Source organism: Mustela putorius, unplaced genomic scaffold, assembly GCF_011764305.1.
Source record: "Mustela putorius furo isolate JIRA1106 unplaced genomic scaffold, ASM1176430v1.1 tig00003858_pilon_pilon_pilon, whole genome shotgun sequence".
In the NCBI taxonomy this organism is placed as follows: domain Eukaryota; kingdom Metazoa; phylum Chordata; class Mammalia; order Carnivora; family Mustelidae; genus Mustela; species Mustela putorius.
The window spans coordinates 18,513,995-18,538,783 of record NW_025422010.1 but is presented as its reverse complement, the minus strand read 5'-3'; the positions used below and the strand labels follow the sequence as shown (position 1 = coordinate 18,538,783).

At 48.6% G+C, this 24,789-nt stretch overlaps 1 protein-coding gene and 1 long non-coding RNA gene across 10 annotated transcripts in view; one reads left to right on the top strand and one right to left on the bottom strand.

Annotated features, from left to right (window-relative positions):
• The window catches only part of GATA6 (GATA binding protein 6), a 30,832-nt gene extending 20,009 nt beyond the window's left edge, over positions 1-10,823 (bottom strand). Inside the window, exons 1-4 of one of the 6 annotated variants that reach the window (XM_045065439.1) lie at positions 10,734-10,823; positions 8,861-10,020; positions 3,991-4,157; positions 341-466 (exon numbers count right to left, since the gene is read on the bottom strand). In XM_045065439.1, coding sequence (XP_044921374.1) covers positions 341-466; positions 3,991-4,157; positions 8,861-9,983 — 1,416 coding nt within the window. In that variant the 5' untranslated portion in view covers positions 9,984-10,020; positions 10,734-10,823. Of the gene's footprint in view, positions 1-340; positions 467-3,990; positions 4,158-8,860; positions 10,021-10,395; positions 10,489-10,508 lie in introns of those variants that run through there. The other 5 variants (XM_045065440.1, XM_045065437.1, XM_045065438.1 and 2 more) reach the window with 5 other exon arrangements.
• Positions 10,824-11,556: 733 nt separating this feature from the next.
• On the top strand, positions 11,557-16,398 carry LOC106004855. 4 transcript variants are annotated; one of them, XR_006602071.1, is made up of 3 exons: positions 11,557-11,681; positions 12,829-12,916; positions 13,802-16,398. It is a non-coding gene; the product is annotated as an uncharacterized LOC106004855 (long non-coding RNA). The 4 variants fall into 4 exon arrangements; XR_001177911.2 differs by lacking the exon at positions 11,557-11,681 and adding an exon at positions 11,717-12,516; XR_006602069.1 differs by lacking the exon at positions 11,557-11,681 and having other exon boundaries at positions 12,527-12,916; positions 13,802-15,819; positions 15,946-16,398.
• Positions 16,399-24,789: the final 8,391 nt, after the last annotated feature.

The window sequence follows — 24,789 nt, the reverse complement described above, 5'->3', positions numbered from 1 at the left end:
TTTGGTTCTATGCTTTTTCTGACTTTACAGTTTAAAAAAGTTACTACTACATTTGATTCTAAAATGCAGATTTTTCGTTCCATTTGGAAGTACTTTTTATTATTTCTACAATTGGGGTGTCTTACCATGGATGTGTGTGACAGTTTAATTGGCAGCATTTTCTTGTTTCTTACTGGTATATAAGGTTAATTGTATTCTAATTAACATCCTCAATTCAATAACGTGCACAGAGAACATCAGATTCCTCACTTTCATTCCCTCTCCTTGACCTTTTTTTAATGGACACCACGTACAAATGAGAGACTAGACACGTATACACAAGAGCAAACAGGTGGCGCACCCCATGGAGTTTCATGTAGAGTCCACAAGCATTGCACACAGGTTCACCCTCGGCATTTCTGCGCCACAAAGTGGTGGTTGTGGTGTGACAGTTGGCACAGGACAGTCCAAGCCGCCGGGAAGAAGGCTAAAAAGTAGCACAAAAAAGTAAGTGTACAGATGTAAGTGACTACGCATCTGCTACATACATTAATGTATCCTTTCCCTGTGGTCGTAAGCGTGTACCTTTTATTGTATTTAAAAAAAAAAAAAAATAGAAGGTCCCCTGAGAAAAATGTATAAACTAATTAGATGACCTTCCTGAATCACATTGGGTGCTCTATCCCCCAAGAGTATTTGGGTTGCTCCAGGAATATTCATGCAGAGACTGAGTCACAATATCGGCCAACTAACTGTGCTCACTGCTGTCAGAGGTCTGGGATGTGTCATGAAAACTCAATCACAACCTCCCCTCAACTCCAGTGTCGCAAGTGTCTTTGGGCAGTCTCTACTCCACATGGAAGCTAGAGATAAACAGGGTCTATTTCTCAGGTATATGCACAGGAGTAACCCCAAAACTACAGAAGACAGGCAGACAGAAGACAGAAATAGATTTTGTAAAATGTACAGAGTTTTTATAAAGAAATGTATTCTAATACATCTCTTAATTATCACAGTTGCCTGCCACCTGCATTCTTGTACTCTTTTTACAAAGGATAAGCGAATGTTACAGCATTGTTTTAATGCTGGCATTGTCTTACAGTAATAGGGATGTATTTTCATCCAGTTAGTAGAGTCCCAACTTTTGCTCATAGAAGAATTAACTGGTATTATCAGAAAAGGCACTGTCATTCTGATTTCCATGTTCCCTGTATGCCCATAACATCCTTAGAGGGAATTTATCTCATCTGAATTATGTGTGAGTTATAAAGAAGGAGAGTTTAAACTAGTAGTGTAAATTCTTACCCCAAATGCCAAAATCTAAATTTGTTTTTAAAATTACCTAGATAGGCAACTAAAAAACAGCACCATGACTTCAGTAAAAAAGCTGTGAGGAAAAATCCAAGGACAAATGTAAGTCAAAGGTTTTTTTGACAGAATTCAGAAGTTAGCTATACCAATTTCAGAAAAGAATAGTTTTCAAGATGTACAATAAAAACTGGAATTGAGGGTGTACTGAATAGCCACAGGTTTAAGGACAGATTTATCAAATCCTCTGCTTACATATTTAAAAAACATTGAATTTTGCATTTACGTCCTATTTTGCAATTCACATCCTATTGTATTACTGTAGCACTATCCTTTAAACACAAATCATAGACACTGGTAAACTTCTTAGCTTAGAACTCAACGCTATGAAAAAATAGATTGACTTTTGGTTGAAATGTACATGCTTGCCTGACAGGCAACCATTTGTGGGACTGTTTTTGCTAAAATGATAAAAACATAAAACCTTACACATCGGGACTTGTTGCTTTCTTTTTCCTTTTATGGTTAAAATAAAATAATTTCCTAGGAGAGAACGCCTTTCTCTTCATGAATGTGAATCAGCAAACTAGGGACAAGGAGGTTCATTTTATAAACAGGTCATTTATGACAGTTTCCAGTGGAATTTGAAGCCAACGTGAAGTAACCTTGTTATCAGAATTTGCCATTGTAACAAAGAATTTTATGACTGTCAACTGCAAATCATAAGTGAAGCCAGTCTCCATAAACATGAGAAATGAAGGTGAATGGGTTATAAAAGTTCCTTGTAACAAGTGATCTCAGTTATATTCATCACTGACAAGGAATTCAAGTTACACCATAAATCTCTTATTTTGCAATGTATTACAAGTTCAAATTCACAGTGATTGGTTCTGGACTGCTGGCTAAACAAACCTGGGTTCAACCTTCTGAGAACTAAGCTAGATCCATCAAAACCATAAATAAGAAGCCCACAAGAACTAATTGATGAACACGCCCTTCAATTGGTATCATTTATAATCCATTTACAAAGCACAATGGCAGACCTTGGTCACGGCCAAGACACCTGCCACACAGAAGGAAGACCAACAGATTTAGGAGATGTTAAAAACTCTTTCCTGGTAAGTGCACGAAACAAATGGCACTTCTAAACATGTATGTTACTAGATCAAATTTAGAATCCAACTAGAACCTAATCAGCTACTCGGAGTTCTACCAATTTTTCCCTCAAGCTCAAGAAAAGGTGACTTTGCTGAACTCAGCTAGAATTCAGTTCAATGTACCTTTCCAGGAAAAAAAAAAAAAATCAGTTTCACTGTTCAGACATGAAAACAACAAACTTCCCGGGTATTTTCTGGCCACTACTTTTTCTTAATATGATGCGTTAAGAAATGAAAACCATAGGAAGGCAGATGCTGAAATGAAATGCAGGATGCCCTCTGAAGACTATTTTAAGCTGTGGGAGGTTGTAACAAGTTTAAGGCACATACATTAAATTAGCCTCAGCCACTTTATTTTAAATGCATTAAAAACAAAACAACCATAAAACTAATTGCTTCTCTTTAAGGTGTCAGACTTCCATTGTGATGCAATATCACCCTAATCTATTTAACACAAACAACATGTGTAGCGTTTGTTCCTGCTAATTAGAGTATAACAATTAAATAAATTACTTGGATACTTAAGATGTCTGGCATCTCACTGTAAAATATTCTACTTTAAAAGGTATTAAGAGTATGAATGCTTGGTTAAACAAATGTTAGCCCTACAGTGGGGCCTGCGAACACTTTCATTTATTTTCTCTAATCACTACAGTGGTAAATGCCCTCTCCTAAAACCACACCTAATTCTAAGATTTATCCCTGAAGAAATCAGAATTCCTTAATTTAAAATAGTAAAAAAATGCATTTGGACTGTGAAAATCCCAACTTGAGAAGCACCTAGGACTGCCTTTCTCCCCCTTTAAGTTCTATGTAGTGTTCTGAACAGCTAGATTTTCACAAGTAACAAAAGTTAGCGGAAATTTTCATCAAACTCAAAGGCAATCCAAAAGGGAGGGAATTTGGGGGCTAAAATCTCTCACTTCACAGGAGAAGAGGTAGATGGGACCCAAAGGTGTAAGAACAGCATCAAAGGAACCCTGAATGAGGCTGTGGGGAGAAAGCGAGTGTGGGTTTGTGACTGTCATATGGGGGGGGGTTGGGGGGCAGGGGAATAAACAAGCCGGTTCTTCAAGAATAAAATCCAAACCAGACCTAACAGTAGACCCCGCTTCATCTGACCGGGATTGGTATACTCAGTTTTCCTCCCCGGAGGTTACTGTCATTACTATGTGTCCTTCAGAATCTTTCTAGTGCATTTAAAAGTACATCAGAGATAGATCAATACAGACTTGTGTGTTATTTTTAAAATGGGAGCTCCCCACACCTTCCTCCTCCACATGTATAGACATCATGCCCTGGGTGGAAGTGTGAGGGAAAGGCTATCTTTCGTTCCCCAGACGCTGGTTTCGGGGCCACCTGCACTCGGGAGCTCGAGGGTGTGAAGGGGGCCTGTGTGTCCCCCGCGCTCGGGTAGACGCGGCGCCCGCGGGCCGCGCCGCACCTGTCCCCGCGGGGACGCCCCGGGACAAGCCGGCAGCGCCCGGGCCACAGCAGGAGCGCCGCTCAGGACCCGGCCCAAGGCGAAGAAGGCGCTCGCACTCACCACGCGCTTCTGCGGCTTGATGAGGGGCCGGCTGAGGCCGTTCATCTTGCTGTAGAGACCGCAGGCGTTGCACAAATAGTGGCCGGTGCCGTCCCGCCGCCATAGCGGCGTCTGGATGGAACCGCAGTTCACGCATTCACGGCTCTCGGGCAGGTCCTCCAGCAGGTCTGCGGCGACAGAGGGGACAGGAGGCCGGGTGAGGCCGCGCCGCTCCCGCCCCTCCCCGGAAGACCCCCCGGTACCCCTGGCCCCAGGGCTGGCAACATGCTGCCCGCCTCCCCGCCCGCGCCCTTCCCCACGGCTCCCTCTGCTCAGCAGCCAAGTCAGGAGCCGGCCGGCCGTGGTCGCTATCGAGCGTTTGTCCAATACTTCTGCAGCCCTGGGGCGCGCTCAGTGAAACCCCAGGAAAGAGCAGGAGATGGTGCTGCAGGCCGAGCCCCAGCCATCTGCCTTCAGTCTCCAAGGACCTCGTAGGTGTAAGAAGCTATGGCCAAGTCGGTTTGGGTCCCCTGACCCCTCCTTTCCGGCTGTTCCCAAGCGTCTCAAAACTGAAATCCATCATAATTAGTGTGCCCCTTGCCAAACCGAGCCGACCATACAGTATCAACACTGATCACTGACCCCTGCACCGAGCCCACAAATATCCTGGGACACAGTCGGGCAACCTTATTACTTTTATCCCAAGTAATTTTTAAACTATTTATTATTTGTCACCCTTCCTGTTCTCTAATTTAAAAAAAAAAAAAAAAAAAAAGGACACGTAAAATCAGAAATACTGTTCTTGGGCACTCTCTCAGTTGACTGTAAGTAACTCAGGTCTCCCCAGGGGAAAAAAGCACCAACATTAACAAGCACAGGGATAAATGTTAAGTTTTCTTTTCATGCCACAAGACTTAAGTAAAACTTTACTAATATATTTTGAGTTCCACATAGGTCTAACTGCTTCTATCTACAAACAGCTGGTATTATTGACTCAGAACATCACTAAATAAAATTTTCATACATAAAACGCTCAATGAAACGTTCGTATTTTCATACACTAAACTTGCAATATACCTAAATTTTGTCACTTTGTTACTATTTGGTTCATTTTTGGTGTTTACAACTAACTTAAACCTGTTAGTAAGAGAAAAAAATCAAGAGTAAATGGTTGTAACATTTATTATTTCCGCTTAAATTTGTTGACTATGAATGAATAAATACTATCTAAAATGAGATAGGTACTTATTAAGTACTTTAAAAAGACACTTCATAAAAGTAAAAATACTTCTGTTTAGGGTTATTTATAGAGGATTTAAATATCTAAATTTGGCTTTTCTTGAAGCGTTTCAGAATTAATTTTTAAAGTAAATAAACATTACATTTTAAAGCTTCATTTGAAAATGTGTGCTAGCAAACCTTTTCTTCTCATCCCTAAGCAGTTTACAGCTGGTTTCTACCATCAACTACTAGTTGTAAAGATATTTAAATTTTGGCATGAATACTCTTTTAATTCCATTAATCTATTTACCCCAGAAAACAAGTCTCCCACCTCCTGGAGAATTAAGTTTAAAAGAAACTAGCATCCTACATAACTGCAGTTCAAAGTTATTGTAGGATACTGCAACTTACAACACTATCACAAAGATTTATTCTTCTCCCCCCTAAAAGCCACTATTGACTACGGTAATCAGTAAAATGCTCAGGACTTCAAGGACACTGAAGTTAAACAAGGTATTTGTCTTAGTTGTTGACTTTAAAATGTTACCTATCAGAGACCCTCTCCATAGAGGAGTGGGGGCATTCCCTGGAGAACCCAGCCCTAGGCCTGGCCTCCTGATTCCCCCAGGCTGGAAACAATAAAGACTCCCAGGAGAAGACTGTGAACTCTCAAATCTCTTTAGTCAACTGAAAACCCAAAGACAAAACTTGAAACTCGACTTTGCTTAAGGAAAATTTAGGAAGTTTGCTTATGTCTAATTAAATCTCATCTAGAGCTCCCATTTTCTCCAGACCGCTACCCCTTACCCAGCAGCTACCATCTACAAGGGACTAACGTAAGAAAAACTCTAACAAATTAGAAAATCTTAAAAAGTGCTGACGTTTTTGTTCACCAGTTTCCCCACACGCATCATCTCCCAACAGGACTGATTTGGGAGCCCCCCCACACCCGGAGAAAATAAAAGGCTCTGGGGAGCAGAGCGCACCAGCGAATGCCATCCCGGGACCCAAAGAATGGAACACACTTCGGCGGGGATTTAGGAGGCCACTGAGCTCAGGGACTGAATCACTGTAAAGACTCACCCCAGCAACCCCCCACCCACCCACCACCAAAATCCAGCAGGTTCCCGAAAGCCTCCGCACTGTGTAGGTTGAAAACGCTGAGGGCTCAGGTTTTAGCCCTGCTGTTTGCCCTGATCAAATAAAAAAGAGTACCTTCAAAAATGGTTGTTATCCGAGTGGAAAAAGGAGGAATCTAGCTAGGAAGCGGGAGAAGAACCACTGGAGGTCAAGGTTTCTCTAGCTCTTAGAACGCTGGTGAGGGCAACAAAAATTAGGTCTTTCGCCTCCCCCACCCCCAAGACCAGCTGATTCTCTCTCAGTAGCTTCCTGCCTTCTTTCAACACTCTATGTAAAAGCTGGGTGTTCCCAAGCCCCTCCCCAGAATTTTTGGTTCTTACTGTTTAAACATACTCTGGATCTACAGAATATTTTTCTAATTTTGCAATGTCCTATCTCGAAGTTCAGTGAAAAACTGGTGGGATAAGGAGCTGGCTGGTTTGTTTTTTTTTTTTTTAAGATTTTATTTATTTATTTGACAGACAGAGATCCCAAGTAGGCAGAGAGGCAGGCAGAGGAGGAAGCAGGCTCCCTGCTGAGCAGAGAGCCCGATGGAGGGCTCCACCCCAGCCAGGACCCTGGAATCATGACCTGAGCTGAAGGCCTCTGCCTTCACCCACAGAGCCACCCAGGAGCCCCAAGAAGCTGGTTTTAAATGAAATCTGTTAACTCGCCTGCAATTGCAGCATACTGCTTCTGAAATGATGAAATGATTTTCTATACAAAACAAGCTACTTTGAACATCAGAAGACTCTGATTAGATCTTCTGGGACTACTTCTCTTTCTCAGGCCTGTGAAATGCCGAAGACTATGGGGAGAGGGATAGGGAGACCACACTTAAGGTGTGTCCCCGCCTGAAACAGGTGCTGCTGCTGAATGTGGCTCCAAATGGAGGTGCCCCCTACCCAATTCACACACCCTTTTGGATTCCCAGCTGGATTCCCGACAAAAAGCCTCACCCTAATCCGTCCCCCCCTCCCATTCTTTGAAGATCTTCATCTCCCAGTCTCTCAGCTCCAGCTGGGAACCAGCCATGGGTCCCTATGCTGCCCAACAGGAGACAATGCTCTGCTCTCGAGTCTCTCCTCCAACAGGGTCCTCCACACCCACTCCCCACGATGGTAAAGACGGTCTCCAGGGCCACTTTTGCAGAGGAAAAGAGGAAAGAATTCTGAGATCAGAATCTTAGGAGACAGAAAAAAAGAACCTGCTACCAAAAAGCCTGTTGCCCCCCCTCCCAGTGTTACTAGGAGGAGGATTCAAGTCACATCCTTCGCTTTCAGGCCCCTGGCATTTTCCAGTAGACCTTCTGAATACAAGGCTGGCAATTCATCACTTCACTCCACTAGTTAGGGCCCCTGAAAGATTTGTCGTCCCAAAAAGGAACTCTGAGGCTCCCCGGAAAAGCCCAGACCTGGAGTGTGAAAACATCAGGTAGGTTAATTTAGGCTGACATGTCTCCTGCCTCTTTGCCACCTCTCTCTCACGCCTCCACTCAAACAACTAGCCCCCGCCGTCCCCAACAAGATTTTCTCTTGAAGTCTGTCATGTTATCAAACAGGTTAAATACAAAGACAGACACCCATGAAAGCTCCTAGAAGAACCCAGAATACTGCATCCCCCCGAGTGCCTCGTCAGGCCAGACACCACAGTTCATAATCTCTGCTTGAGCAAAAAAAACAAAAAACAAAAAAAAAAAAACAACCACTTTTCAGGGGTGTTTCCAGGTGTTTTGACAATTGTGTTTTCCCAGTTCACCCCGCATTGCCCCCAAACACTGGAAGAAAGGTACCAGTGGTATGGAAAACCTTAAGTGACGGACTGAACTCTGGACTTGGGAGTGATGTGGGACCTCCAGGATCCCTGATTCCCAGGACTGGCAGGGGGGCCACCAGCAGAACCAATTCCAGACATGTCCAGCAAATGGGCCCCTCCACCAGCTTTCCCTCAGCATAGTCACAAGGCTGACCAGTCCAGGTATTCTCTTCCTCCCTCTCTCACCGAGGACCAAGCCAACTACCTCCTTAGCATCTTTTCCACAGTGGAGTTCTTAAATACCCTCCCTAAGAGAAACACAATTCCTCACCCCTACAGAATTGAACTAGGAGAAGCTATTATGTGAAGGGATTGTGAAGCAACTGCCCAACACCCTCCCAAACTTACCCCCCCCCCGCAAAGAATCTCATTCTTCCACTAAGGCAAACTAGAGACGGTGACAAGTTCCTTCCCAAGCTTTTTCCAATTTGCCCACCCCATTCACTTTTCAAGCCCCTCGAGCTTCTCCAAGGCAGTGAGACTGTACACGCGACCTTAAACTCCTTCGTGGAAAGGAACCGAAACAATCCACAAAACAAAAGCACCTCATCGACACTGCTAGACTCTGGGGGTAGGCCTGCCAAAGTTCTGCAAATCCTCCCTGGGGCTCAGCCGACCTCTAGGCACCGAAAACAGGAAAGCCCTTCGAACAAAGCCCACGTCAAATAGGTGTTCCACACCCTCGTCCACTCCAGAGCCTTAGGCCCCCACTCCCACGCAGCAGATATCCCCTTACCTGCGCTGGGGCCCCGCGGCACCGGGAGCGGGGCTCCCGCGCGGCTTTGCAGGCTGTGCAGCACTGGGGTATCGAAGGGTCCTGCGGGCCATGCGGGGGTCAGCGGTGCACCCACGTAGGGCGAGTAGGGGTTCGGGTGGTGGTGGTGATGGTGGTACGTCCCGTTCAGCGGCCGCGCGGCCGACAGCGAGCTGTACTGGTGCTCGCGGGCGCCCATGGCCGCCAAGCTGCCGCCGCCGCCGCCGCTCACGCCGCCGGCTCCCCCGCCACCAGCTGCAGCGTAGCCCCCGGGGTCCCTAGCCGCGCCGTTGGCCATAGGCGGGCTGGGCGAGTACGGGAAGCGCGCAGAGACGTGCGCCGCGGCGGAGCCGGCGCTCCCGGGCCCCGCCGCCCCGCCGCCCGCCGGGCCGCCTCCACTGCCGTACGGAGGGCTGTCGGCCGAGGCTTGAGGCCAGCCGGGGTGCGCCCCTGCGCCGCCCGCGTGGTTGGCGGGCCCGCTGCCCGCCCCCTGCAGGTACGGCAGGCCGGGCAGCATTGAGCCCACGCGGGTGGTGGGCACGTAGACCGGGGAGCTGGCCGCGGCGGCGGCTGCGGCGGCGGCGGCTGCTGAGTGTACGAAGCCGCCGGGCGCTCCGTCGTAAGCGCCCGGCCCCTGGCTGGAGAGGGCGGCGAGGGTCTGGTACATCTCTTCGGGCTGCTCGGGTGCGAAGGGACTCAGCTTGGCGCCGCGGCTGGACCACAGCAGCTTGCTGGCGGTCGCGGCCTGGTCGAGGTCAGTGAAGAGCAGTAGGTCCTCCCAGCTCGACAGGGCGCTCCCGGGGCCAGCGACCCCGGGCGCCGAAGGTCCGTGGGGAGCCCCGAAGGGATGAGAGGCGTACGGGCTGAGCAGAAGCGAGCGGGCCGGGGGTCCCGCCGCCGCCTCCGTGTCGAGCTGCGGCGTCCTGCAGTTGCTGGCGCCGCCGGGGCCACGCTCCCCACCCCGGGAGCAGCAGGAGGAAGAGGAGGAGATGGGGGAAGGTGGCGTGGAAGGCTCCCGCACTGGAAAGGTTCCGGAGTCGCTGGCGTCCGCAGCCGCGGCCCCGAAGCGCTTCGGCAGGCACCAGCCGCCGTCAGTCAAGGCCATCCACGGTCCGGCGCCTCTCCAAGCTAACTTCTAGCTCCTGACACGGGGGGAGGGGAGGCAAAACAGGGGAAGAAAAGTTACCAGAACCGTAGACCGCATAAAACCTCATTCCCACTGCCTTTTCTAGCTTACGGGAATCCTCAAATACCCTGTTGATGCCCCGGGCGCGGGAGATGGGCAAAGAAGGGAATTGGAGCCTGGACAGCCGCCGCAGGATCCTCCCAGGACCGGGATATCCGCCCTCCCTCGTCTGCACCGCCTGGGTCGCCTCGCCTTCCCGCCCACCCCCCTCCGCAGCATCCTCCATCTGCGCGCGCCAGATCCCAGGAGTGACGGTGAGACTAGCCGCCGTTTTTCTTCCGCCCCCGAAGTGGCTCCCTCTCGGCCGCTGACACACAAAAGAATTTTTTACGTAGTTGTGCTTGTCGGCGTTGCCTTCTCCCGCCTTCCTACGGATGCCCCCCGCCTGGAATGCCTCAGTATGAGGTCTGCCCGCGCAAAAATCATTAGCCTAAAAAAAGCAACATGTCCCGGAAAACGAAACCGCCGCCTTCTCTCACACTGGCTTTCCCAGAGCTTCCCTGAGCTTGACGGGACAGAACGCGAGCTTCGGAGAGAAGTACGATCCAGCCCAGGGAAGGTGGGGCGCCGGGGCGGAGACGAGTCTCTGACCTTCCGGGCCCAGGCACTGCTGGGTGCCCGCGGGGCCGCAGTCTCACGCCCAACCCTCCTCCCCGTGGCGCCGCACACCTTACACAAGGCTGGCGTCTGCAGTCACCAGCGCGTGCGCTCACGCCGGCTGGGCCACCCCCGCCCACCCCGTGGTCATCCCCAGCCGCCGAAAGGCCAGACCGTTCCGGAATCGGACGTAGCGGGGTGGAGCGCAGCGCAGGGAAAAGGAGGAGGGGGAAATGCAGGGGGGCGGGGGGCATAAGACCGCCCCGCGGCCGAAGCTACCCCAAAGAGGAGAGCAGTTAGAAAAGACGGGGAGACTCGGAGGGAGTGGGATAGGAAGACAAAATGCAGCCGGACGGGCCTCCTCCGAACTGCTTTTCCAAATCGCTTCGACTCCTCCGAGATAACCATACTAAAATTAATGCCCACACACAGACCCGGGCTAGATAGCATGGAAGAAATCTCTCTGCCCGCCTGACTGCCGGCTCCCGCCCCTTTGCGCCAGATAACTCGGAGATAAGGCTGCGCGCAGATAAGCGCTTCGGGGAGAGGAAGAGACAGCAGAAGTTGGTCCACCGTGTCCCGGGAACCTGGAGTCGCTACAGCCAGCCACGACAGAAGGGAGACACCCCATAGCCAACCGCGGCCCGCAGAGTGTCGGATAGCCCGGGGCGGAGGGGCCCGCGACGGGTGCGGGGGGAAGAGGGAAGGAAAGAGGGGAGCCCGAGAAAGCGAGAAAGCAGCCGAACCTCGAGTGCGCGCTGCGCATGGAGAACGGCCGCGACGGAGACTGTTCTCGGGCGTGGAGAGAGGTTGTGGGCGCCGGCAGGCGAGCGCGAGTCCGGGGTCTGCGCGGCGTTGCTGGTGAATAAAAAGGAGAGAGGAGGCGCCTCTTACTGCTCTGCCGGAAAACTGCAGCCTGCGCTCCTGATTGGATTCACCGAGCCCTAAACAAACAGCGCTCGCCGAAGGGTGCCAGGCTGTGGGTCGGAACTGCGCTGTGAGAGCAGCTGGGCGCTGGAGGTGAAGAGGAGGAGTAGGAGGAGGAGGGAGCGAGGGGAGGAGAGAAAAGAGGGTGGGGAGGGGATCGCGGGCGGCGGGGGGAGGGGAGCGCGCCACCCCAACAGACAATGAGCGCCGCGCAGCCTGCGGGTGTGTGGGCTGAGCTGCGAGTACCTTCCACGGAGGGGGGCCAGTCCATCAAGGGGGCGCCGAGTCCTGGGACACCCGGGGAAGCGCAGAGGTGGCGGAACGCTTGACCTGGCTGGCGACCCACACCCACCCGGCCCAGCACTTTCCTCCGCCTCCAGTTACACACGCACTCACGGGGGCGGGGGGGGGGGTGGCACGAGAGGAGTTGGCAGTGCACAGCTCAGCGCCACCATCGAGGCGGGAGGGACGCTCTAGCTTTCGGGTCAATGTGCCTCCAGAATAAGGGGGAAAGTGCTTTGCTCCTCGGGCCTTCCCCGCTCCTCAGCCCACAGTAAAAGAGCTTTATGCTCTGCCTTTGTATGTGAACTACCTTAAACTTGCACCGACCTCTAATCGAGCCCCTGGGTCGTGGTGACCGTCGGGGATCGAGGTTCCAAAGATATGGGAAAGAAGGAACTCTAGTGCCCAGCTCCCTATATCTGCCCTGCTTTTTAAAAACAGACTAAATTCCTAGGAGGTTTCGGAACGTTTACGTCGACACATCAGCTAACCTTGGGGAACTTTTAATTCGGGGTAGTGGTATACGTAAAGTCTAGTCCCCAAAGGTGCGCGTAATGAAAAGGGCTTCCACCCCAGTCGCGTTCCAAGGTGCTTTCCAAGTTTTCGTGTCCCGTTTGCTCTGAGCTTATCCTGGAGAAAACTTCAGGTAAGTCTCCGGATAAGTCGTTGGAAAGGGGGGAGGGGGTTCACCTTCCCTGGACCCAGCGGGAAATACCGCTTCCCCGCCCCCACCCTCACCCTCACATACACACCCCTTCTTCGCTCCCTCCAAATGGTTATCACAACTGTGTACAAACTGATACGGTGCTGAGCCGGCAAGGGGACTGGAAATGAACGTCGCGGGGTTATCAGCGCGGATCTGTCAGCAGCGAGGCGCGCGGCTGCGGGTTCGTCCGCGGCAGGAGTAGTGATATATGTCTCCAATCCCTTTCGCTCACAAAAAGATTTCTTCCGACAGACGCGACCCCAGAAGGCCGCGGAGAGAGAATTTTAACTAGGGCAGCAGGAGTTGCTTTGTGGGGATGGATTTTACATTTTTCTCCCAGGTAAATCGATGTTAAATGATTTTCTAAAAGTCAGTCTCCCTAGAAGCATTTTGGGTTCTTGGAGGGGGGGGGGTTGTTTTTGTTTCTGTGTTGTTTTTGATTCTGCGTTTTTCCAGTTGGGGAGGGGAGAGGAGTTTAAACAGAGTTGAACCGGCGTTAAGTAGGTAGGGACAATGTAAAATAATGATTCTGAGAGATTGTGAGACCTCGTCGTTAAAAGTATGTTTTCTCTCAACATAAATGTGAACTGTAAGCTGTCTACCCTAGGGGGAGAAGGGGACAGGGCCTGGCAGTGAGGAGAAGAAAGCGAAATCGAGGAAGTTGGCGAGAAATCTTTTTTTTTTTTTCCATTCTTCGTTGTAAATTGCTGCTAAACACTTTTGAATTTTAAACTGCTGTTACGGCGGTCCATAAACCGTTCTCCTCCAGTTTAGTCACTTTTATTACGTTCCTCTTTGCTTTTCCCCAATCACTGTGGTGGCTCCCAGTTTCAATGTGGCCACAATTCTGGAAGAGTGAAGGTGGAAAACTCTGGAACAGAGATTGGCACTGGAGCAGGATTCAGGACTTTAAAATTTAACCTGAATTCGATCGAATGGAACTAGCAAAAGAGATGACCCGGTGTCCACCTCCCACTTAACTCCAACCAAGGCTTCCAAAGCCTTCTCTTTTGGCTTTTGCCTGAGTTCCGACCAAATTTTGAGCTTTTCAGAAGCTCATTTGTCAGCAGATACGGAAACGTTGTGGACATTTGACTTTCCTTTGAGTCCAACTGTTTTTGAAATGTTTTTCGGTTTTACTCTTGAAAGCAGTTGGTTTTTTTCTTAATTATCTCAGTGAGGTGATTTCCAATAGAGATGAGTTTTTTTAAAAAATTCTCTTTAGATTTTAAGCTGTGAACAGCTTCCAAGCCTGAGCCCCGAGGAGACCTAGCTCCGAAATTGGTTCCTGTTGTATTTCTTCATATTAGCAAGTATGAAGGTGTCTGTGTGAATTTCCTTGGACAACAGCTAAAGCTCTAGGGACCTGCTTTTCCCGCAGCTTCGCAGCGGTTGTGAGAGGGTGCACTGGCCTTGGGACCGCTGGGACAGAGGTGAGCAGGGGCGCAAACGCTGACTATAGCCTGTTGTTTCTAAGGGCTCAAGAAGGGACCCGGCTTTTTTTTTTTTTTTTTTTTTTTTTTTTTTTACTGTCCCGATTCCCAGTCTCTCTAACACTGCCTAAAGCAAGGGTGGGAGATTGTAATTTGCTCCTTTGTACGGTAGCAGTTTTTTAGATTGGTTTACCAACTAAAGGAGAGAATGGATAGTAAAATATTTTTCTTTTTAGTTAACTTAAAATCAAAACTGTTTAAATCCGCAGAGTTTCTTCAGGCGGAAAGGCAAGTAAAGCCTGACCCATCCAGTTTACCATTTTCCTAAAGCACTGGATTTGGCCCCGGGGAAAACTTCCACTCCCCGGGGTGGAGAGGAGTGGCACATTTTCAAAGCCACCCCCTAGGGGTTCCCAGGTCCCGCGCTGTGAGTTTCCTTTGAGTACCCCAGTTGATTTGGGAAGGCGGGCATCATAGGGAACGCGGAGGAAAGAAGTGTACCCTAAACTAGGGAGGAACCCAAGAACTGGAGAAGTCCCCTCATAGTTCACCAGTAAATAGACAGGCTCTTAACAGTTCTATTTTCTTCGTGGTTCTTTTTTCTTTTTCCTTTCCTTTCCTTTTCTTTCTCCTTTTTCTTTTGCCTATCTCCTTTGGGGGTGGAGGGATTGCTAATCTTAACGAAATTCTTTCTCTCCCGACTATTTAGACTCAAGGAGTGGTCCCTCCGCAGTGTGCCTTCCGTCCTCGAGCCCACCTCCTCGTCCTCGGAGAGTTGCTGGCTCTGGGGCGCGACCTGTCCCCAGGGCTGATTTATTTGGGGCGCGCCGCCACACTACTATTCGCGATTCGAATCCAGCCAGAATAGAGCAGCCAATTGGGCAGGGGGCGGAGGCTTTGTTGCTAAATGCGAAGGGATGTTTGGGGACCCAGCCACGCTCTGTTTCCAGAGGAGCTGTGACACGCGGGCGGGGGCCCGCATAACGACACGCCTTGACCCCTGCAAACTTAAGCTCATTACGCCGTCAGTTCCCCAAAGCTCCAGGGTGCTCCAGCGACACTTGAGAATTTGTGACTTAAAACTTAAGTTTTAAACTTGAGTTTTTACAAAGCCACATCTCTAGGGCCTTTTCGCCTATACCGGATTTCTTACCGTCCCTGGGACGCTTTTGCCGAAGGACAGGGGTCACCCTGGTGTCCCCCCACCCCAGCCATCCTCCGCGCCCAATAGTCGTGGGGCGGCCTGTTCTCGGACTCAGCCGCTGTCAGTCCAGCGCAGGCGCTTGCGGAAAGTCCTGACGGTGTTTGGGGTGGAGGGCGGCGGGTGGTTTTGTTTTGTTTTAATTCTTGAAAGCCCAAAAATATGTTAGAAATATCAGATCGTGGCAGGGGTTGGGGGGGGCACGAAAACTGCGCAGACTAGAAAATTGGGTCCCCCCCCCCCCCCGCACTCCCCGTCCCCCGCCCCCTTTTCCCGCCGCCGGTCACTTCGGGTAAGGAACTCGCCGAGCCCGGGCGGTCGGCATAGCGTCCCGGCGCGCGGCGGCTGCAGGCCGGGCCCGGCCGCCCCCGGGCCGCCCCCAGCCGCCGGTCACTTCGGGTAAGGAACTCGCCGAGCCCGGGCGGTCGGCATAGCGTCCCGGCGCGCGGCGGCTGCAGGCCGGGCCCGGCCGCCCCCGGGCCGCCCCCAGCCAGCGGCCGCCAGCACGGCGCGGAGGTGGGCTCGCGGCGGCGGCGCGCGAGAGGTCATCGCGGTGGCATTCCTCCCTGCGCGCTGTTTACGTGATTTAATGTATTTCATACGCTGCGGGTAAGTTAGGGCCGCGATAAGGGGCGGCGGGAGGAGGGTCGCTGTAAAAGCCCCACGCTGGGCGCCTCCTAGCCCTCCCCTCATCCATTAACCTTTTTACTTTCTTCTTCCCTCCCTCTTTTAAAGCCTGTTATCTAGGCCACCCATGACCGACGAAAGATCTTCCCTCCCGGCTTCTCCCACGGCCGCTTTAAACCAAATAAATTTAGCTATTAAGGGCCAAGATGTCTGACAAAAGATCGAAAGGTGTCTATCCGTGATCGCTTAAAGCAGCGAAGGAGAAACTTGTGGCTCTCTGATCCCGATAAAGACATTCCACACGGCGCCGGCCTCCCTCCCCACGGCCTGGTTGCGTCCTGACGCCTTGAGATCTCCGCTTCGCTGGCCAGATCTCCCCGGGCCCGGCGAGACCTGCGTCCGTCGCCCTGGGAATGCGGAGGTCCCCAGGCGGCCGGGCTTGGGGGTGCCAGGCCCCACGGTCCCGGGAGCCGTGGAAATTCAGGCCTGACCCGGCTGGGCTCCGAAAACAGACCCCCTGCACTTGGCAGAAAAACTAAACCGAGCTCATTAGGACCTGAATTACTATCCCTTTTGATTATTTTCTGAAGCTGAATACTACTGTAGGCCATCCACCCCTGCCTTCCCACCCTCACTCCCTGCGGGTTTGCCTAGGGTCCGAGTTACTTCACATGACTGGCCGTTGGGAGCAGAACTCCCTTTGAACCCCGGTCAGAACCTGGTGGGTGGAACTGGGCAGCTAAATTAGACTGAGGCTAATGGGGAGGGTGTGGACTCCCAGAGTAAGAGCGTGCAGGTGGGAGGCAGAGGTCCGGCCATTCAATCATCCCCAGGTTGGGTCTGGTTATGAAGTGTGGTATTTATTATCATTATTAATTACTACTGGCATCACTACACAAAGCTGAGGGCTGCCAGCTTGGCTGAGGCCCTGCCCCTGCCGGGATCCCTTCCCTTTCACTAAAGATGAAGCAGGGAATATCCACTTTCCTGATCCAGGACTGGAAAGTGGTCTTGGGGAGCCAGGGGCTATGTTTTGGGAGTTTGTGCACTGAATCATTTCTTTTCCTCTTTGGTAGCATTCCCCTATAACTCTAAACACACATGGAAGCCTTTCCTACCTCTTTGTAGTATGTGTGGGTAAGAACCTCAGGGTGGTAGATCAGAGACTGCACTGACTTCCCTGCCGGGGAGATTCTCCCCATATCTTCTGCCATCCCCTTGTGCTCTATGGTGAAGTTGGAGACAGGGGTCAGAATTCCGAAGGCAAACCAACTTCCTCAGTTTCTGTCACCTTGGTCTGGGCCCCGGAAGTGAAATCTGCCTCTCTTTTCTCATTGCCCTCCTCCAAATAAGGTGAACTCCAAAACCAGCTGTCTTATCTAATCCTTCCACCGCCACCCCCACCCCAGCCTCCTGGGATAGGAAAACTCAGAACATCGGAAGGAGAAAGACCATTTCTACTCCCCAAAAGGGGAACGAGATACAGAAATTTTCAACACACTAGACAGACAGGCCCCAGGCTTACCTTGGAGTTTGCTGGTATCACTAGATGGGCAGACAATGCCAATTCCAGGGTCAGAGTCCAGATGCCACTGCCCCAGAGCTGTCTCTGCTCAGAGACCTGTTTTTTCTTTTCTTAGGGGGTTGAGGGGGGGGGGGGCATTGGTTAGGTGTTGCTAAGGAGAAGCGGAAAAGGAGATAAGTTTTTGGACGTTTGCCTCAAGTCAGTTAAAGGGGGGAGTGCCCCCAAATAAAAAAATAACTGCATTTGCCCCCAGAACTATGATCTCTACACTCAGTTATGTTACAGATATGCAGAGAATCAGGACCAAGAGTTGTGTACCCATATACAGCCCTCCAGTTTCCTGCACTTGCTCCACAGCACTGCATGTACACTGCCCAAAGAAGAACTAGAAGGGTTAGCAACTAGTTTTGAAGTGTTTACAGTCTAGAAGTTTGGCACTTCTGTAGAGCCTCAAAGATGGAGGAAGATGCTTGATCCTTTCTCTAAAAAAGTACCCAGCCTCATGTTGTGTTGTCGGCTTCACAGTGAGTTTGTGAAGATGGGAGTCACTCTGACTCACAGACTGAGGCAACTGAGATAGGTTTCAAACCTGACTCCGCCACATTCTGTATGACCAGGACAAATTCCCTAACTTCTCTCTGCCTTAGTTTTCCCATCCGTAACATGGGGATGATAAAAGTACCTGCCTTACAGGATTGTTAGGGGATTAAAAGATTACTAGTATCTATACTGTATTAGACTCCTGTACTACACCATTTTTCAATTTGTTGTGTGTCTCAACTGTTCCCCGGAGCTGGTTCATTTCCAGGGAAGAACTGCTTTGAGCACACTTTAAGTCCTGCCATTCATTAAAGGTCTCAGGCATTCTCTGTGTACCAGCAGTGAGGATTTTATTTATTGCATTATAGTAGAAAGGGGTGGGGTGAGACAAACAGAGATCCTTTACTTGGCTTTTGGTTCCTTTGAAGAAGAAACATTCCTTGTCGTTCCCTTTTGCAAATGCCAGCAGCAGACTCGAACATCCTCTTTCCTGGAAATTAATTAGCTCCGGGGAACAGTTGGGTCACACAAGAAATTGAAATCTGCTGTAGTACACGCGAGTCTATTACAATATAGATAGTAGGGCGCCTGGGTGGCTCAGTGGGTTAGGCCACTGCCTTCGGCTCGGGTCATGGTCTCAGGGTCCTGGGATCGAGTCCCGCATCGGGCTCTCTGCTCAGCGGGGAGCCTGCTTCCTCCTCTCTCTCTGCCTGCCTCTCTGCCTACTTGTAATATCTCTCTGTCAAATAAATAAATAAGATCTTTAAGAAAAAAAAAACAATATAGATAGTAATCTTAACAAAGATAGTAATCTTGAGGCTCATCCTTAAGAAAAGTATCCCAGTCCTCAGCAGCACCCCTCCCTGAGAACAACTTCTGGCAACAGCAGTGAGTTAACAGATGGGACCATGAAGGAGAGCAACCTGTGGGCTGGCATTAGATAAAAGGGAGGGCGGGGGCTCATTAAATGGACCTGCTCATCTGATGATACTTCTATACTCTTCCCATGCTCTGTACCTTTCAGTTTGATACTGCTGTATATGCAGGAAACTTGAACATCCCATTTTGTTAAGAAATAGAAAAATAAAGATCACTTAGAAGTTACGGAACACACTGATAGAGGAAAATCTACATCGTTCCAGCCATTTTTCAACTGATTTTCTTTCTGGGTTGTTGGTTTTGGGGGTTTGATTTGTTTGGTTTTTGTTTTTTCCGTGTAGCACCCCATCTTCTAAAACAGGATCTCAGCTTCAGTAATGAAAACATAAAGAAATCTGTGGGACAAAACAAAGAATACCGTTCTCTAGATAAAATGACAGGGGAAGAGATTTGTTTTTCAGAAGGCACAGTCTGGAGGGAACATAAAAGACTTCTGCCTGCCTGCAGGTTTTCAGCGGGGCTTGTGCCCAGAGCCTGTTTTTCTCTTGTCTGTGACAGTCCTGATCTTCTCTATGTTTGATTTACTGAGTGCTGTCATTTCTCTGCTCTTTACTTTCACAATCACACATTCAAACCTGATAAAGTTCAAGACCCTGAATACTTGCAGCTTTCCCAGATTTACAGTCTCCCTGCTCCCCACCCCGGCCAGCAGTCCTGAGCCTGATTGAATCCTCATGGACAGATGCCTTCGGGGATCAGCAGAGAGCCAGCCGGTCCGAGAGGGCTGGGTCCGTGGGAATAAGAGCCCCCAAGGCAGCTGTTAGCCAAAGCAACCCTTCCTTGGTCCCTCCCTTCCCCTAGAAAATGATTGGCAACATCCTCTCATCTTAGTTTCAACTTCCGGTTTGTAACCTGCCCGTGGGCAGGTACAGGAACTAGAACTTTTCTCAAAACTGTAAGATTTAAAATTGGTGAGAGTTGAGTACAAAATCATGGTTGGCTTCCATTCGTGCCTGATTTTCCTGGATCTTCTAAACAGCTTTGTGATTGAGGGGAAGCCACTTAACCTTGTAGTGCCTCAGTTGCTCCATCCATAAAATGGTAGAAATATTACTTTTCTACAAACATTAATCACAAACTAATGATTCAGGCCCTCTTCCCTGCATGTAGCTCTGTCCGGGCCCCAGGAAAAAGACTGCCCAGCACATGTCTGATCTGGCTCTTTGGATTCTGTCAGGTTAAATACAAACCTACAAGTTAATCTAAATACTATACCAATGGGCTAAACAAAAGGAATGATTCATCTCCAAAGACTGAACAGTTAACTCAGGCTCAAGTTTGCAAACCACTGAAATGTCTTCAGATGGGAGATGCTATCTAAATAACCTATTATTTGTCTATAAATACATAATAAAATTAAATCACAGGACATTGATGAAAAGCAATCACTGATGATGAATATTCTTACTTATAATATGGTTCCTATATGGACTTTGCATTTACTAAATTGGTTTTACGTGATTTAATACTCTCACTTTTCTTGAACTCTCAGACATTTCTGAGTAAGGTAAATATTTTAGGCAGTTGTGGTTGAAGGAGGTCTTTAAAAAAAATCACTGTTCCAAATCCATGAACTAAAGAAGCTGTGGATTTTTCCCCCCTTTTAAAAATTCATTTTCTAAAAAAAGCTAAACTGTTGTAATACCTAAAGGGAAAACTGGGCTTACCTTTTAGGGAAGTAAGCAAAATTGTTCCCTACCTTCTTCAGAAGGCTCTTTTTTGTTTGTTTGTTTGTTTGTTTGTTTGTTCCCCAACCTATCCAGTCCCCAGGAGGTATCCATTAGACTATATTACAATGTTGCTTTTTCTGGACCAAAATAATACCTCTACAGAGGTGAATAAAAATAGCAGCTTGACTTAATGGATATCAAATAACTTTCTCTGGCTACTCCTAAATGAGATTATTGGTCTGTTTATAATACCACAAATTAAAAGTATGCAATTATCCAACATAAACAGTGTGAATATTACACCATTTTTAAAGACTGCCTACCACATAGCCAGTGCCCAGTAGACTCCTGCCGAAAGCCAGGGTGAGAATCCACAAATGATGCGGTCAGCCTTTGCATTTCAAAGGCATCTTTTGTAAAGAGCTCCCCATGCTCTGGGCCCAAGTGAAAAGGCTTCAGTAAGTAGCAAAGAGCCTAAGAGTGGTTGAGCAGGTGGGCCCGAGGCAGGACGTATCCCCGCTTTAGTGCTATGGCTGGACTAAGCACCCAGGTGGACATTGAGAGCTTAGGTCTCCAGGTTCAAATCCCAGCTCTTCAGCTTGCTCTCTGAGGTTGTGTTCTTAAGGGAGTTTTAAAGATCTCTACTGCTCATTTTTCTCTAAAGGGTGTTACTAACAGTAGCCACCCCAAAGAAATGTGAGTTGACTCCGTTAGTTGATTTTTATGAAGTGCTTAGAAGAGTGCCTGGCTCAACATGCAGATTTGAGCTGTTTAATTAATAAGTAAAAATGTACATTCTAGTTCAGGCCATCTCTTGGGGGAAGGGAGAAGAGGGGGAAGAGCAGAGGTACCAAGGGCTCAAGAAGTTAGGAAGGTGATCAAAGGCATTAAAAAACTAAAGATATGGGGGAAAGCCATTTCCTACTCGGGATTATTTAAGATCATAAACTCACTCTTTCTGTATATAGTACTTTCCAGTATGCTGTCTTCACAGTGACAGATGTGCCAACAATTCTGTGAATGGAATCCTAGGATTCTCTTTCTTTCTTTCTTTTTTTTTAAGATTTTATTTATTTATTTGACAGAGAGAGATCACAAGTAGGCAGGGAGGCAGGCAGAGAGAGAGAGGAGGAAGCAGGCTCCCTGCTGAGCAGAGAGCCCGATGCGGGGCTCCATCCCAGGACCCTGAGATCATGACCTGAGCCGAAGGCAGCGGCTTAACCCACTGAGCCACCCAGGCGCCCCAACTTTTTTTTTTTTTTTAAGATTTATGTATGTATATTTGAGAGAGAGAACATGCAGGGGCACAGGAGGAGCATCAGGGCAGAGGGATAGAGACGAGCCAACTCTGCACTGAGTGTGGAGCCCCACGAAGGGCTCAGTCCCACAACCCTGAGATCATGACCTGAGCCAAAATCAACCGTCGGACCTTCAGCCAGCTGAGCCACCCAGGCACCCCTGGAGCCCTAAGCTTTTGCCCACCATAGCATGTTTACATCAGAGGCAAAATTGAAGGTGGCAGAGGCAATGAAACTCTTTCAGGGTGCAAATATTTTAATGTCTAACACGTAAAAAGATTCTTCTTTCTGGCAAATCAGTAGCCTTTCTCACTTGGGGAAGCACTTGGCCCCAGGTTTTTGCACCTGTTTTGTCCTCATGAGCTTCCTAGGCTGTGTCCGCAGTCACAACTGGCATGATTCTAATGATTGTAAAGCTTATCCCCAAACCAGCAAAGACCATCACAATGTGTCTGTACCACACATCGGCCTTCTTTCTCCTCCGCCACCCACCCAGTGGCACTCCCATGATTACCGCTGCCTCCTTTATGGCCAGACAGTATCGTGATCATAGGACACAGTATCGAGTCACAGGTGGCTCATCTTTACTACATCCCTGTGTTCCTCTAGTCTGTGAGAGCGGAAGGGTACAAATCACATCTCGTTCATTTTTGTCTCCCCATTAACACACACAAAGTCTATCACAAAGCACTGGCTAAATACACACCAGTAACCTTGAGTATGCTAATACCAAAAATTCCAGGTACAAGGCTCCAAACTCAAAGCATAAAATCCAGCAATACCAACACCACATCATTCCACAATGAAAACGGCGATCTCTTTATATGACTTCCTAAAATTCCATTTTTTCCTTCTCCTCCTAAATAGAATCCTCAACCAGAATGTTTGAACATCAACTTTTGCAGGTGATTTTTATATTGAGTAGAGCTGATTATCAAATGATACCTATATGAGTCATTTTCTGATCCAATAATCCTAATACACACAAATCATTACTAGCTTGTGGAAATTGGCTACTCTTCAAAGAAGCTGAGGCTTTGCGTCAGTTTTTGTGAACTGGATACTCCATGGTATTCTACTACCAACCAACTTCAGAATACTTTCCACATTTCCCCCTCTAATTCAGCCACTTAAGAATATTGTCTGTAGGGGTGCCTGGGGGCTCAGTCATTAAGCATCTGCCTTTGGCTCAGGTCACGATCCCAGTGTCCTGGGATCAAGCCCCACAGGGGCTCCCTGCTCTTCCAGAAGCCTGCTGCTCCCCCTCCCACTCCCCCTGCCTGATCTTCTCTCTAGATGTCTCTTTCTCTCTGTCAAATAAATAAATAAAATATTTAAAAAGAGGGAGAATATTGTCTGTGCTCAGAATTCTGTATTAGCCATTAATTTATTAAGCCAATTGGAATGAGCACTTTAAAAGAATCCATGGCTAGTTGTTCCAATCAGGAAGAATTTATTAAGTATCAGCAGCGTCTCCAGTGTCTTCATGAACATGAAGCAGAGATCTTTTGTTTCTGTCCCCCCAGTATTAAAGGAACAAATTTCAGTCTTGAGAGCAATGCCTTTTGCCATTAAGTATAACATAAAGAAACAGACTTGTGACTGGCACACACCAAAAATAAAATAGGGTAAGTTCACACCAAAAAGGGGGAAAGAGTAACAAGAGTCACTTCTGAAGGGCTCATTCACATACAATGTCAAGTTCTTTCATTTTTGCTGAACTCAGTTTAAGAATACTGTCATCTATGTTTACCACTGTGCTGTTCAGAGTAGTCAGAATTTCTCTTCATTGGAGGGGATGTGCCTAGCGTGATCCCCGGTGCCCTATTTGAAGAAAACCAGCCATCATTGACACGGAGGGTCCTCCCTTCGCAGAAGCCCCCAAGTACATGGGAAATAGGGCAAGACCTGCTAAAGAAATTAAGGTCCAATACATTCTTACACGCCACCACAAAAGGTGGAGCATCTCACAAGAATCCTATAGATAAAAGTCCTTGCCTCCAGAATCATTTTTTAAGGGATTGCACCATAAAATATCCCACTTCCGTGCCCAGTCCCAGACCCACATTAGTTCAGCTGTGCTGCTTTTGTTCTACAACATCAAAAACAAACATCAGTATCACATTTTCTCTTACTTGCTTCATCTCTCCACTGATACAGGGACTGTGGGCCAGAGATAAGGACGAAGCAAAAAACCTCTCACTTCCTCCCTCCATGCACCAACTCAGGGGCTCACCGAAGAGGCATTATTTCTGGACATAACATAAGTACACCATTCAGGGGAGAGAAGCAGCATATAAAACAACCATTCTCTTACCTACAGAGCAGCTGCTTGCAACAGAACAGGGCTTTGTAGGAGATTGTACAATGGGAACCAAAGGGCGGAGAATGGGAATAATGTGGGAAAAAGGAGCTATTCCAATCCACACCCTCTGAGACTCAAGGATAATGAGATCTATTGACTTCCTGAAAATGAAGATACGTGGAGAAAGCCCAAGACAACAGTTTGAAATGGGTCAAATCATCTTTGGTCTCTCATAACTAGCGCCGTGTAACCAATAGGGGCTGTCATCAGGCTACCCCACAGTCAGTCTTTGTGTCTTCGTCCCTCTCCCACCAGCCCACCCCCAGGCAGGTGGCCATGGGGCTGATCTAAGCTGGTGTGGTACCAGAAGTCAGTGGACTAATAACCAGCTCATCAAAGGTCACATACAGTTGTTTTAGTGTGGGCTTGTATGAGTTTCCAAATTCTTGAAGTTCTTGTGAAGATTTGGGGGAGGAGTTTCTTAGTAACATTTATTTTCCACAAGGAAGTCCATTACCTGCCATACCTAGAGGTAAGGTCGTTTTCACCTAATCACAATTCCAGGCATGGATCTGTTTATTTCAGGGTACTCTCTGGCTTACTTAGTCACTTATTTTTTAATCTATTATTACTTAAGTGTTGAAGGAAAAGTATTTTGAACCATTACATTTTTGG